The sequence below is a fragment of the Bufo bufo genome, chromosome 5, assembly GCF_905171765.1.
Source record: "Bufo bufo chromosome 5, aBufBuf1.1, whole genome shotgun sequence".
Classification (NCBI taxonomy): domain Eukaryota; kingdom Metazoa; phylum Chordata; class Amphibia; order Anura; family Bufonidae; genus Bufo; species Bufo bufo.
Window position 1 is genome coordinate 91,243,228 of NC_053393.1, and position 13,949 is coordinate 91,257,176.

A 13,949-nucleotide genomic window follows, 5' to 3' on the forward strand; every position below is an offset into this window, starting at 1 on the left:
CTCTCCATTTTGGCACTGCTGTCCAGACTGTGTATTTCAGTAGGAAAATAAAAACTAGCTTTCTGGACTCATGTAGTACTACATAGTAACATAGGGGGTGATTTACTATACTGAAATATGCCTAAATTAGGCATATTTCAGGTGCAGATGGTGGCGCAACAGTTAATTGCGCCGCTGTCTGTGATTTCGCCCTGCTCACGCCAGTTTTAAAATTGTGGGTGTGGCATGTTTTAGGCGAAGAAAATGGTCTAAATGTAAGACAGCTCGGATGCTCTCCTACATTTAGAACTGGCGCGGGATGCGCCGAAGTTATGGAGAGGCCGGTGCCTTTTCACAACTTTGGCAAATCCACCACCAGCACAGGACTGTTATTAAGATCGGCGTCTAAAACGCTGGTCTTAATAAATGTGCCTCATAGTTTGTAAGGCTGAAGAAAGAAATCAGCCCATCCGGGTCAGTCTGTTATCTTGCAAGTTGAACTCACTGTATCAACAACCCATCTGCAGGAATCTAATAACTATAACCTGTAATATTTTACACTTCAGAAATGCATCTAGGCTGCTCTTGAACTATTTTAGTGAACTCACCATCACCACCTCCTGAGGCAGAGAGTTCCATAGTCTCACTGCTCTTACCGTAAAGAATCCTTTTCTATGTTTCTACCCTGTTCTCTTTGAGGAAACCTTCTTTTCTCTAGATGCAGAGGATGTCCCCTTGTCACTCACAGTCCTGGGTATAGCTAGATGATGGGAGAGATCTCTGTACTGACCCCTGATATATTTATAAATAGTTATTAGATTTCCCCTCATCTGTTTTTTTTTCTAAACTAAATAACTAATTTTGAAAATCTTGACCTCCTCTGAACCCTCTCCAGCTCTACTATGTCTTTTTAGTGCACAGGGGCCCAGAACTGTACACAGTACTCCATGTGTCGTCTGACTAGTGATTTGTAAAGTGGTAGGACTATGTTATTATCACGGGCATCTATGCTCCTTTTGATGCAAACCATTATCTTATTGGCCTTGGCAGCAGCAGCCTGACACTAGTTTCTACAGCTTAGTCTTTTGTCCGCTAAAATCCCTAAGTACTTTTCCATGTCAGTGACTTGTAGAGATGAGCGAATTATAAAAAAAATGGATTTGGCGGGTTTGCCGAATCTTTCGTTAAAAACGGCTATTTCCTGGTTGCAGAGAGCCTTTATAGTGGTGTAGAACACTGTAACACACATAGAGAGTCTGCTGTGGTAGTGAAATAATACTGTGAGTCAGTATGACATGCAGATGACAGGGGTCGCTGTACTTCACTTATTTGGGCAGTCACGGGGCCAAAACTGACCAAATAACTCAAGTATAAACTCAGCCTTACAGGTCGATGTTAGCACCAAGAAGAAGCACACTCCTTTTACACTGATTCCACATAGATGCATCTGAAGATGGTGGGTGAAAGAAGGAGCACTTGGCATCAGATGTGTGGCATCAGGCGGGTGGCAGCATCAGAATAGTAGCTTAGGCAGGTAGCCAGAAGAAACCGGTCTCTTTTGTCAAAGTGTTGGTGTTGCACCATGGATGATCTAGTCTGATGCATCAGGCATCGGTGGGTGAAAATCCTGGCTGATCCATGCCTGAATCAACTTCACAAAGGTCGGTCTCTCCACATTTTGAGTGGACAGGCGAGTTCCTCTTCTGGTAACTATGGCCCCTGCCGCACTAAACACCCGCTCTGATGCCACACTACTGGCCGGGGAGGACAGTTTTTCCAGGGCAAACTCTGCCAGTTGCGGCCACAAATCCAGTTTGGCTGCACAGTAGTCCAGCGGATCTTTAATGTGATGTGGAAGGGTGCTGTCCAAGTATGCCACCACCTGCTAGTTTAGGTCCTGCTCCAGGTCTAGCTGCTGCTGGTGAGTAGTTCCTTCACTAGGCGGGTGAATAAAGCTGCTCATCAGCAACTCTAGACTCAAGTTGCTGCTGATGGAGCTGGAACTGCTCCTACCCCCCACCCTGCCACAGCAGCCATGGCAGAGGAACGTGAATGCAGAGGGCCCCTCCGGTCAGACCTGCAAGAGGATGGACGATGGCGCAGATAGGCATCGGCCAACTGACTACATAGTATGTCTCTATAGTAGTTCAGTTTGTCCTCCCTCTCAGGGGTTTAAAAAAGGCCCCCATTTTGGACCGGTAGCGAGGATCCAACAAGGTGTAGAGCCAGAAGTCACCCTCTGCCGAATGCTGACAATTTGGCTGTCACTATGCAAGCAAGTGAGCATGCACTGGCCATTTGTGCAAGTGACTCGGAAGGACTCCATCTCCACTGCATACCATCACGGTATGTCTGGGTCATCTGCCTCATCTTCCTCATCTCCCTCTGTAACGGCATACAAGGAAATGCTCCGAACTCCGAACGGAACCTCACAAATAGCTGCTAGCAGACGAATAGGAAACGCACCCAAGCGGCTTACACTCCTAGCAATCAGTCTCTAACAGCATACAGTGAATCCCCCCCCAAGAACGAGACGAGGCTCCGTGTTGAGGGTCAAGCAGTGGTCAGCCAGAGCTGTGTGTTTATTGTTCTTATATAACATTGTTACACACTAGTACCACCCACAAGGTTTTGTAAAAATAACCAATAAACACGTACAATACAGTAAAACACTCCCACACAAAATCCTCCCCTCTGCCTGTGATACAATTACCTTACACAATGGGTTGATGTAATTGTCACAGGCAGGAGAATACACAATGTGTTCTGTCCTGGAGACAACCGAGGAGTAATTCAATTATCTCTCAGGACAAAGGGAAATCATCAATACACACGTGGAGACAATAGGACAGACATCACTACTCAAATATACAATGTCCCAACCATTACAGTAAACATAGACATTTAACATATCCCCAGATGGCTTGGATCTGAGCGCTCAATATATCCAAACAGCGATCAGATGCCACAAACACAGTCAAATCGCCATGGGGTTTAAGTTTAGCATGGGCTGATGAGAGGGCCCATAATCCTGGGGCAAGAGGCTGGCAACCAGGCTTCTCCACCACCCAGTGGCGAGGTTGGTTTCACCACACCCTCTTGCTCCTCCGGCTGCTCCTGCTCTCCTGTCACCTGTGTATAAAAACCACCCATTTCACGACACATTGCTTGTGCTCCAATGTCCTCCTCCTCCAGTTCAGCCCCCACAAAGCTCTTGTGGCCATGACATCTAGGCGCCACGTCTCCAGTCCCCTGACCAGCCAGATTTACCAGCATCTATTCCAGGACATGAAGCAGTGGAATGAAGTTGCTCTTCCTTTAGTCCTGGCGACTGACAAATAACGTGGCCTCCTCAAAGGGCCTGAGCAAACGGCAGGTGTCATGCATGAGCTGTCACTGGCTGACATCGAAGTTACACAGGGAAGTACTCTTGTCCGCTTGGATCATCAAGAAATCATTTATGTCCTTTCTCTGTTCGTATAACATATGGTCTAACACAGGCATCCTCAAATTGCGGCCCTCCAGCTGTTGTAAAACTACAACTCCCACAATGCCCTGCTGTAGGCTGATACCTGTAGGCTGTTAGGGCAGGCTCGGAGTTGTAGTTTTGCAACAGCTGGAGGGCCACAGTTTGAGGATGCCTGGTCTAACATATGGAGGGTGGAATTCTAACAGGTGGAAACGTCGCACATCAGCCTATGTTGGGAGATGCTGTTCTGCCACTGCAGCTCAAGCAGGGTGTGCTTTGCGGTGTACGAGTGGCTGAAGTGCATGCAAAGTTTCCTGGCCATTTTTAGGATGTCTTGCAGATGGGTGGAAGACTTCAGGAACCACTTGACAACCAGATTGAACACTTGTGCCATGCAGGGCACATGGCTCAGCCCTCCTTGATGCAGCGCCGACACCATGTTCTTCCCGTTGTCGATCACCATGGTTACGATTTTGAGTTGTCGCTGAGAAAGCCAGGATTCGATTTCTTGATGAGGGACATGGAGCAGTTCCTCCCCTGTGTGACTCAGTTCGCCCAGGCAAACGAGGTGCAGAACAGCGTGACACCACCGTGCCCTGCACATGTGGTATGCTGGAGGAGCACTGTGAATTGTTCCTGCAGTGGAGGCTGAGGACACGGTGGAGGATAAGGAGGCAGAGGCGGACATTGTCCCAGGACCAACGGCGTGAGAACGTGGAGGCAGAAGTGTTGTGATCTGGCCAAGTTGCTGGTGTGGCTGTGTAGGAACCACATTCACCCAGTGGGCCGTAAAGAACATGTATTGTCCCTGACCGTAGTTACAGCTCCACACTTCCGCGCTACCATGTACTTTGGCAGACACCGACAGGGTCAAGGACTGGCCCACCTTCTGTTCTACATGTGTGTGCAGGGCTGGTACTGCCTTTTTGGCAAAGAAATGATGACTTGGGACTCTCTACCTTGGATCGGCACAAGCCATCAGTTCTCTGAAAGGTGCAGAGCCCACCACTTGGAAAGGGAGGGACTGCAGCACCAGCAACTTGGCCAGGAGCACATTCAGCTTCTGCGCCGTTGGAGTGCACGCATACTGTTGTCTCTTGGTAATCGCCTTGGTGATCAATTGCTTACAGAATGACTGACGAGGAGTAGGAGGAGCAGCAGGAGCATCAGGACCAGCAGATGATGGGAAGGACCGATAGCTCTCTTCGGCTGAGGTGGCGGAGCCTTGACTGCCTGAAACCGGGTGCGTGCCACTGGGTGATGCAGCGGTTGCTGCGGCAGGCTGGACCACCACATCGGAGCCACCGTTCTCCAAGGCCAATTTATGGTGATGCTGCATATGTTGACGCAGGGCCGTGGTGCCAACATTGGCACCCTGGCCACGCTTTACCTTTTGCCCACAGATTCTACAAATGTCCATGTTCACTTCCTCCAGCGGCTTAACAAAAACTGCCACACTGCTGAGTAGGTTATTTTCCCCCCAACACTCTGCAATGACTGACTGCTACCGCCGCTGCTTCCCTGAAACCCTGCACCACTACTTTCGGTCAGGTAGGCTCCTGCGAAGCGGGTGGTCTTCCCCGGGCACATTTGGCTCCTGACCTCCCACTGCTGCCACCCTGCTAACTCCCGGCCTCGTTAGCGACTTGCTGGCTCTGCCGCTGCCTCATGGGCAAGCTGCCACCCTCTGCTCCCGATGATTATGAAGCCCCTAATTCACCCGGCTCCCAAGTGTGATCAGCTACATCATCATCATCAAGTACTGTCTGCATGTCACTGATGTCCTCATCAACGGTGTCTGGGTCAGGAGCCTGACCGCTCGCAACACCAGCTCCCACGCCACTCTCCTTATCACTACTTGCCTGGCTACTGGACAAAGCGGCGGATGTCACCTCCACATCTTGGCTGGCCAGTAGCTGCTGACTGTCCTCTAGTTGCTCGTCCTCACTGTATAGTGGAGCTAAGCCCACAGCATATAATACTTGTCTGACTGAGGGGACAGAAAAGGACAGAGGCAGGTTGAGGACAGGTGAGGGCACAGGGCCTGCTCCCGGGCCATGCTAACTGAGCGTTGTGTCTGACGAACCCACCGACTCTTGGCTGGGGGTGTCTGATGTCACTTGGGACGAAGTGGATGACCGAGTCAACCATTGAAGAACCGATGGGTTGTTGTTCAAGACACGACCGCTAGATAAAACCGGGAGCTCAGGCCTCTCAAAGTGACCCTTGGTGCCACGCCCCCTTATTCTGCTGCGACCTGTGCCTGCGCCAGAAACATTTAGGACTCTGCCACTCCCCTGTGCAGGGTCTTCCACTTCTCTGTCTGACATACAGTTAGATCAAATAAATAAATAGAAAGGAAATTAAAACACCCTAAAAAAGTCAGTAATTTTCTCACTTCACTACACAACGGCTAATAAGCCCTTTTTTTCCACTAATACATGCCATAGAAGGCTTTAGAACATATAACTGCACCGCTGAACGGCAAATAGGCCCTTACTTTTTTCACTTATACACGCAACAAAAGGCTTTAGAACATATAACTGCACCGCAGAACGGCAAATAATATATATTTTCTTGCCACTAATACAATCCAAAAAGGGCTTTAGAACATATAACTGCACCGCTGAACGGCAAATATATATTTTTTAGCCACTAATACACAACAAAAAGGGCTGTCATTTTCTCTCTTCACCACACAACGACAAATACTTTTTTTTTGTGCCACTAATACACGCCAAACAGGGCTTTAGAACATATAACTGCACCACAGCACTTGCACCCCAATAACAAGAACGGTTTGCTGGAATTACAGAGCTGTATAATGGCAATTTGGATCCGCAGTCAGTGCAGCAAGGTGTAATAGGATTGTTCCCATTTACCAGGCTGTAACCTCCCCTACTGAACCCTGTTCTGCTTCAATCCTGTGGAATAATTCCCCCCTATCCTTTCCCTACACTTCTAATGCTCTTTCCCTGAACTTCTATCGAGCAAAATATGAGTTTTCAAGTATTTCCTAGCACTGTCTCTAGCGCCTGCTAACGTCTCTCCGTGCACTAAGTACACTGGAAAATGGCTGAATCCAAGATGGCTGAGGCTATTTATAGGGCTGTGGCATCACAGGGCTGGCTGCTAATTGGCTGCATGCATGGCATTGTGGGTGATCCCCCGTTCCCAGAGTTCCTTGCTCCATGTCCTAACATGTGCAGAAGCCATTTTAGGAAAAAATGCTATTCGTTACTACGAAGCGTGAGGAAATTCGGATTCGGTGCGAATCAAATTTTTCCTAAAATTACAATCGAATTCCACTTCATCAACTTCGATTTGCTCATCTCTAGTTCTAATATACAGCACATTACATTCTATCCTTACCTGTTATTTACATTAATCTTGCAATTTATTAACAGGCAAACACTATTAAATAATGATTATTGTACAGTATGAATAAATCTGCACAGTAAACTTGAGGAGACAGGTTCAGAGAATTCTTTGAATTTTTAGATGCCTGAAGTGCATAAATAATTCAGTGATGACAGAAGCACCTCTGAACAGAGGAAGAAGTGGCTTTTAAAATGATGCCTCTGAATAGTAGAGCTATAGACACCAGTATGGCGATGTATGCTGAGTGATGTAGGCAAAGGACCAATTCAGCCAGAGGACATCTTTACTCACAGACTTGTCATCGGAATAAAAGGTTACACGATAAACTATGTTGTACCCCCTATTTTATTAATGGGGCTTGTCTAATCTTGGCCTTTCATGACTGAAATGGGAAAAACTGCCATTCCAGAAACAGCTGTTCTATGCTGTTTGTGTAGTTCCCATTCACTGCCATCAGAGTAATAGAAACAGTGGCGCAGCATCATTTTCATAACCCCATTTCCCCTTCAGATGCTTACTGTGGTTTTTCCCATCTCGGCCATCTTTAAGTCCCCCAAAGTGGTGCTAATAAAGTGCTCATCAATTACCATCAGTTGATCTAGTAGATTGGAATAGAAAGGCCTGAACTTGGTTTGAACAAAATGAAATAAACATTGCAATATCTGATTTACCTCCACCCAGTAATAGGTATGAATAGGTATTAAATATGCTATTTATTAGGTTATTCTATTCCTTTTATGGTCTACTGGCCCTGGCCAATATAACTATACACTTCACATGTTTTATACCTGTTGCTTTTGCTTTACAGTCCCTTGACAAAGTCACACCTGTCAACTATGTAGGATTTTCAAGTAGACAAAGTTTGGCTCCCATCATATGATTTCAGTCTTCCCAGGCTTGAAGGGGTTCTCCACTCCTACTATTAAAGGCCAATCCTGAGAATAGGCTATTAACGTCTGATCAGCAGGGTCCAACAGACTGCAGTCCTAGCAATCAGGTATTTCAGAGTAAATCCGAAGGCAGAAGTTGGCGACAGAACTGCACAGATCCTCCTATCATGAAGTTGGTGGAGTTTGTAACTGCAGTACTGCTCTCATTCACTTCACTTCAGTGGGAACAGTACTGCAGTAACCAGCTCCATCCACTACTCAATGGATGGAGATGTGTAGTACCGGAACCAACTTTCAGCACCTTAGCTTCCCTGAAACACCTGATCTTTAGGCAGAGGAGTGTCAAGCCCCCTCCCCATCATTCCGAAATTGATGGCCTGTCCTAAAGGTAGGCCATCAAAAGTAAAGGAGTGGACAACTCCTTTAAAGGTGCACGTAACTTGCAGGCGCTACTAGGAGTAGCTTGTTGGATACAGTTTTATAATATAGTATTGAATGCAATGGTTGCAATACAAAATGCAGTGACCATCCCCTAGTGGTGGTTACAGGGAGAAAGAACATTATCATTTAACTCCTGGCAGTCAGACCCGTAGCAATGAAGCACTTATCCCCTATCCTGTGGATAGTGAATAGGTGTTCTTTTTTTGGGAAAAACTCTTTAAAGAGCTTTCCAGGAGTTCAGTATCAATGACCTATAAATCTCATCAATCTCTGATCTGGCAGGGGGTGGGGTGGGAGGATGATGAGTGAGTGCCAGTGACATCACATTCGTCGGTCACATGTCCTATTTACAGCTAAGTTCCATTTAAGTGAACGGGCCTGAGCTGCAATACCAAGCACTGCCACTATGCAATGTACAGCGCTGTGCTTGTTATGTTGTGAGGAGGCCACCTATTCAAACAGCTGATCGGTAGAGGTGCCTCAGGAATTGGAGGCCTCACCGATCATACACTGATGACCTATCTCAAGAATAGGCCATCAATATTGAACTCCCTGAACACTCCTTTAAGTAGGAGAAAGAAAGAAATATTTGACACTTTTATTCTAAGTTAAAATGCATGCAAAGTCCTTTCTAAAATTTGTAGGACTATTTATTGCCTTTATTATGAATATGAATAGTTAAGACCATGAATCAGGACTCAGCTCACGTCTTACACATATTCACATTTCATATTCACAGTAGCAACAGTTCATTACTGCTAAAATAGCATTAACATTCATGAATACTTTAGTAGCTTTGTACTGTATTTTTTGAAGTTCCAGCCATTAAATATAATTAACATTGGATTGTGTTATTCAATCATCAAAGGACACATCGGTAAAGATGCCACATTAAACAACAGTGCAGAGACTTGTAAGTCCTCAGTGAGACACTTTCCATAATTCATCCTACAAGACAAGAACCATAAATAAAAATGGACACAAAGGGACCGGCAGATGGAGGTAACACAGCAGGGTACCAATGAAATGGATTAAAAACAAACTTTAAAACTCCAGTACGTTGTCACAAGGAATTGCCGCTGCAGGTTCCAAAAGTGAAGTGGGCACAATTCACAATTCAGTCAATGCGGTTTGCGGAACCGCGCGTTCCCTATCCGATCCGAAGAAAACCTCTTTAAGCTCAAATCATTCACTTCAATATATATAGGCAAAACATCAGGTCCCACAGGTATCCTTTTCAACCAAATATTCCTGCGGAATGTCAGAAATCGCACTGATAGTGAAGCACTGTAACTCAATGCTAGCAACACTCGTATGGTTATACTCAAGAGCGCAGGTGATAATGCAGGCACATCAGACTGATCGAACCACCTTGTTTTTTCTTTTTCCTTCTTCTCTTTTTTCTTCAAAGTAACTATATGGAATATTTAAATTGCTCCAATAGGGAAGTCTTCAATACTGATATAAAAGTAATTTATTATACTCACAAACACATGTAAAATACAGGCAACACAAGATAAAACCAGTCTAACGATCCTGCCCGACCCGGATTTCGCTCCAAGCTTCATCAGGGGCGATCCCACAGACTTTCATGCAAGTCTAAATATCCTTAACCCCCTTCCACCATTATGCCTGTAACATTTTTTTAAAACTTGTAATAAAATAATATAACCAGAAAAATATCACTCTACAATCCACAGATAACACACTTACTCGTATTCATTCTATTTTTACATATTCCTATCCCTTCTATTTTTACATATTCCTTTCCTAATCTACTTCCATTGGTTCATAAAGGCTCTCATTCATAAATTTTCACCCGTAAATTTTCTAATGCAGGGAACCTCACGTGGTGTCCAACACATGGCCCTGATTGGCCAGCGGCAACCCGCACCTCAAACCACCCACACTACGTGTGTAACAGAGAGGTCCTGCATCACCGCTACTCAACCAGACACGGCCTCAGTTCAAACTCCACGTTGAGCCCCTGCGGCTGAATCGTATCTAACTCCTATATCCATTCGCCGGTCTATTTTTGCAACCACATGACCTCCCCCCAATCCCCTTTTACTACTTCTATTCCAGCAAAAAAAAGTCCTCTAGGATTTTTCTAGTGGACATTCCTAAAATGCATGGAAACTCCATGCGTTTCCAGCCCTTTTTTAATATTTCTTATATGTCCCTGTATGCGGACTTTAAGTTTTCTCATAGTGCGTCCCCCATACTGGAGGCCACACGGGTGCTCCAGCATGTAGACAACACCTGGGCTCTCACATGTAATTTGGCCCTTGATTTTAAAATCTTTGTTTCTTTGATTCGAGTGAATCGTCAATATTCTCATTTGCTTATTTTCTCTACTTATGTTTTTACATGGGGGATAAAAACCACACCATGAGAATTGATCCTTTCCTTTCTTCCCATCATCTATCGGGATGGCACTATGCACTAAATGATTTTTAAGGTTCAAAGCTTTTTTTTTTTATAATATTGGGGCGGTTCGGGATTTCCTTTCCCAAAACTGGATAATTTTTTAACACTGTCCATTTTTTTTTATGGCGTTTTTTATAAGACCAGCATGTGTAGTGTACTGGGCATGGGCCAACGTAATCTCTAAAGTTAGTGACTTAAATGATATATTCCAGGTGAAGTGAATAATTAATTATCTTTAGACAATGAAACCTGTCAAGGGGTGGAATATATTAGGCCCCAGGAAACAGTCAATTCTAGAAGTTGATGTGTTGGAAGAAAAACAGGCAATTATAAGGATCTAAGCAACTTTGACAAGGCAAAAACTGTGATGGATAAAGATCTGATTAAAAATCTCTGCTCCACAAGGACATACAGGTAGTGAGAATGTGTAACATCTAGAATAACTAGTCCACCAAATGTCTATTGTATCTTACAAGATGGAAGGTGAGAGATGTAGTGAGGGAGAGCAGAAGTTGCACACCTGAAACCTTAGCTTAAGTTCAACATAACTTTTCTAAGTTTTTAAGATTTATTGATTATTCATTATGCTAAGTCTTAACTTTCTGATGTTTTTTTTTATTCCTTCACCTTCACAGCTTTGCCTGACCTTTCACTGAAAAATGTCTTTCTGGTTAATTTTCATACAAATGTATTCTAGTCTATCCACACTACACTGATTTAATGGACAACCATGAAGGAAATAGCGTTTTACGTGAGGCAATCACTTACATCTGAAGAGCTTCATTAGTCATGTTGGGTATTTAAAGGACATTTCATCAGTCGGATGTTCTTATATTGTACTATTGTTATCACATAAAGACTGAGAGCTTCTTCTTTCTGTCATGAATTATGGTACTTTAGCAGTGACCGTATTCATTCTCAAGAGGAAATTGCCATGGACTAGAGAAGCATAGTTATTGAAGGAGATTTCACGAGTATATAAGGCCTCATCCACACGGCATAGTTGAAAGCACATGTAGAGTATGTACTGCCATATGGTGTCTGTGCAGCAATAAGATCCCCAGAGTTGCCAACTTAATTTTTATTTATTAATTTTTTCTTATCGAAAAACAACTTATCTAAAAATCACGGATTTATAAAGAAAACTGGAAAACCAAAATAACCTCAAAGGTTGAAAGTACTACATACAGATAACTAGGAAGGAATAATAATATAACTTTTACCGTAAACTGTGATGATAATCACAAACCCAATAATGTATCCAATTACAATCCCAATAACATCAGCTATAGTCTGATTACCAATAACTTATCAAATACAATCACAGTAATGTCCCCATTCAATTCATGGACACTGGAAAAGTCCTCTATTTATAGGACTGTCTGTCCAGTAATTAGGGATGGTTGACAATGGGTTGTCTGGCCGAGGAGCCAATACACTCAAACTATACCCAATTAAATAAAAACTAAAAACACTCTCCTTTCTGTGGTCTCCCACCGTGCCCTCACCGCTGTCCCGTTCCCTGTCACTTCCGGTTCCCGCAAGATCAGAAAGTGGTTTGGTCTTGTGACTGCTGTGACCAGTCACACGCCTCAGTGCTCACATTTGCTTGAATGATATAGCAAGTGACCAAGCCACTTCCTGGCCTTGTGAGGATGGGAGGCGGCCAAAAGAGGGAATGGCAGAACACGGACAGTGGAGTTTTGTTCTGGAATACATTTGGATGGTTTGTGCTAACCTATTTTCTCATTTCTACTGCATAGCATATACTGTACATCAGTTCCTGCAAAGTGTAGAGTTACAATGAGGTGTGAACAGAGCATTTCTTACTAATATTATATAAATGGAGTTTCTATCATTGCTTACTTATACCCTTACTTATGTGCTGTGGTCAGCATTCTACTGAAGATCCTAGGGCCCCTAAGAGGAAATGATTCTCAGGGCCCAGCCTCTGCTCCTAAAGGACATGTGCGCATACACAGGAAATATTCTTATCACGGCACACGCAGAATATGTCACTAATAAGATTTAATAGGGTATCTGTTTTAGACACAGACTGCAAAGGGTCTGTCCGAAAGAAAAGTATGTGAACCCCCTAGTTATGTGGAAGTAAAACTTATGACAGTAGTTAACACTACTCTACATGAAATGAAATTCAATGAAAGACATCAGGAATCATTGGTGTCTTCTTGATTAGACGGTGGTGGGCCTCTTTTCTGACTGGACCCCTATGTGCAGACTGCACATATGCTATATCAAGTCAACTCAAGTTGACCCTAAGGGCCTTTTTTTTTTTTTTTTACTATTGTGTCGAAGCTTGGGCCCAGAGGAGGATTCTCTGGTACCCTGGTGGGTCAGTCTGATCGTGGCTGTAGTGCTTTTTTATTGTATTGGGTCATCTAGAGCAAGAGAGGACCAGGCATCTGATGCAGGTTTCCTCTTATCAGGGCAGGTTCTTTTATGTTTGGGTGGTTTGGGATCTTTTCAGTGATTTAAAACATTTATAGCAAACCTTTATCACAAAAGATTTTAAAAAAAATCACAGTTTTAGCAAAAAACACAAACAATGTAAATGATTGAAGACCCTGAATGCCTCCATAGTCAAGGCCTAAATTTGGACAGTGACGTAAAGTCCCATTTGTTCCTTCAACATAAAGAGCATATAGTATATGCACACCCATAATAGCATTATGTGTATGATCCGGCAGTAATGTTTTCATTACCTCAGTAGGTTTTGTTTATTTTATCTCAGTTCCCATCAATTCACTATTTGAATCTTGTTCATGGATTTTCTATTCATTCTTAGAAAATCCACAACTTTGAGTTCTGCTTTATCTAGGATTAATTCCCTTCTTAATGAGATTCCCCAGCCTGTGACATAAATCATTTTGACCAACCTGCTTCAGCTTTATGCTGTTTTTCAATTTTTTCCAGCCTTCCCAGCAACGAGTCGATTTTAGTTTTGATTTGGGTCAGTTCCTTTTTGATTGTCTGCAGCTCATCTGATTTCACTGGAGAGAGAAAAATGGAGCAAATCATGAAAACAATAATTTTATCCCAACAGACAGATTGCCCAACCATCTCAAATAGTCCGCGTATTATGGTTCAGTCATGAGGTGAAATTTCTACGTCTGTTATTTTCTATATTACCAGTAATTTCAGTAAATATTTTGCAGCAGAGAATAAGGTTCATCTAAAGGATTCCCAAAGTTATCATTAAAGCAGATCTATCCTAGAAAATGGACTTCAGTGGTGGTGTCCCGTAATATGAGCATTTAGGATCCTGAAAATAAACTGCATCTAAAATTAGTCAACAGCCAATGTGTTCAGTATACTTGTCGATAAAACCAAAGCAGTAA

At 43.8% G+C, this 13,949-nt stretch overlaps 1 protein-coding gene across 2 annotated transcripts in view; it reads right to left on the reverse strand.

The window, feature by feature from the left end:
- The window catches only part of RALYL (RALY RNA binding protein like), a 711,743-nt gene that overhangs the window by 14,688 nt on the left and 683,106 nt on the right, over nt 1-13,949 (reverse strand). For both annotated transcript variants that reach the window (XM_040433240.1, XM_040433241.1), the window contains one exon: nt 13,488-13,601. In XM_040433240.1, coding sequence (XP_040289174.1) covers nt 13,488-13,601 — 114 coding nt within the window. The remainder of the gene's footprint in view (nt 1-13,487; nt 13,602-13,949) is intronic.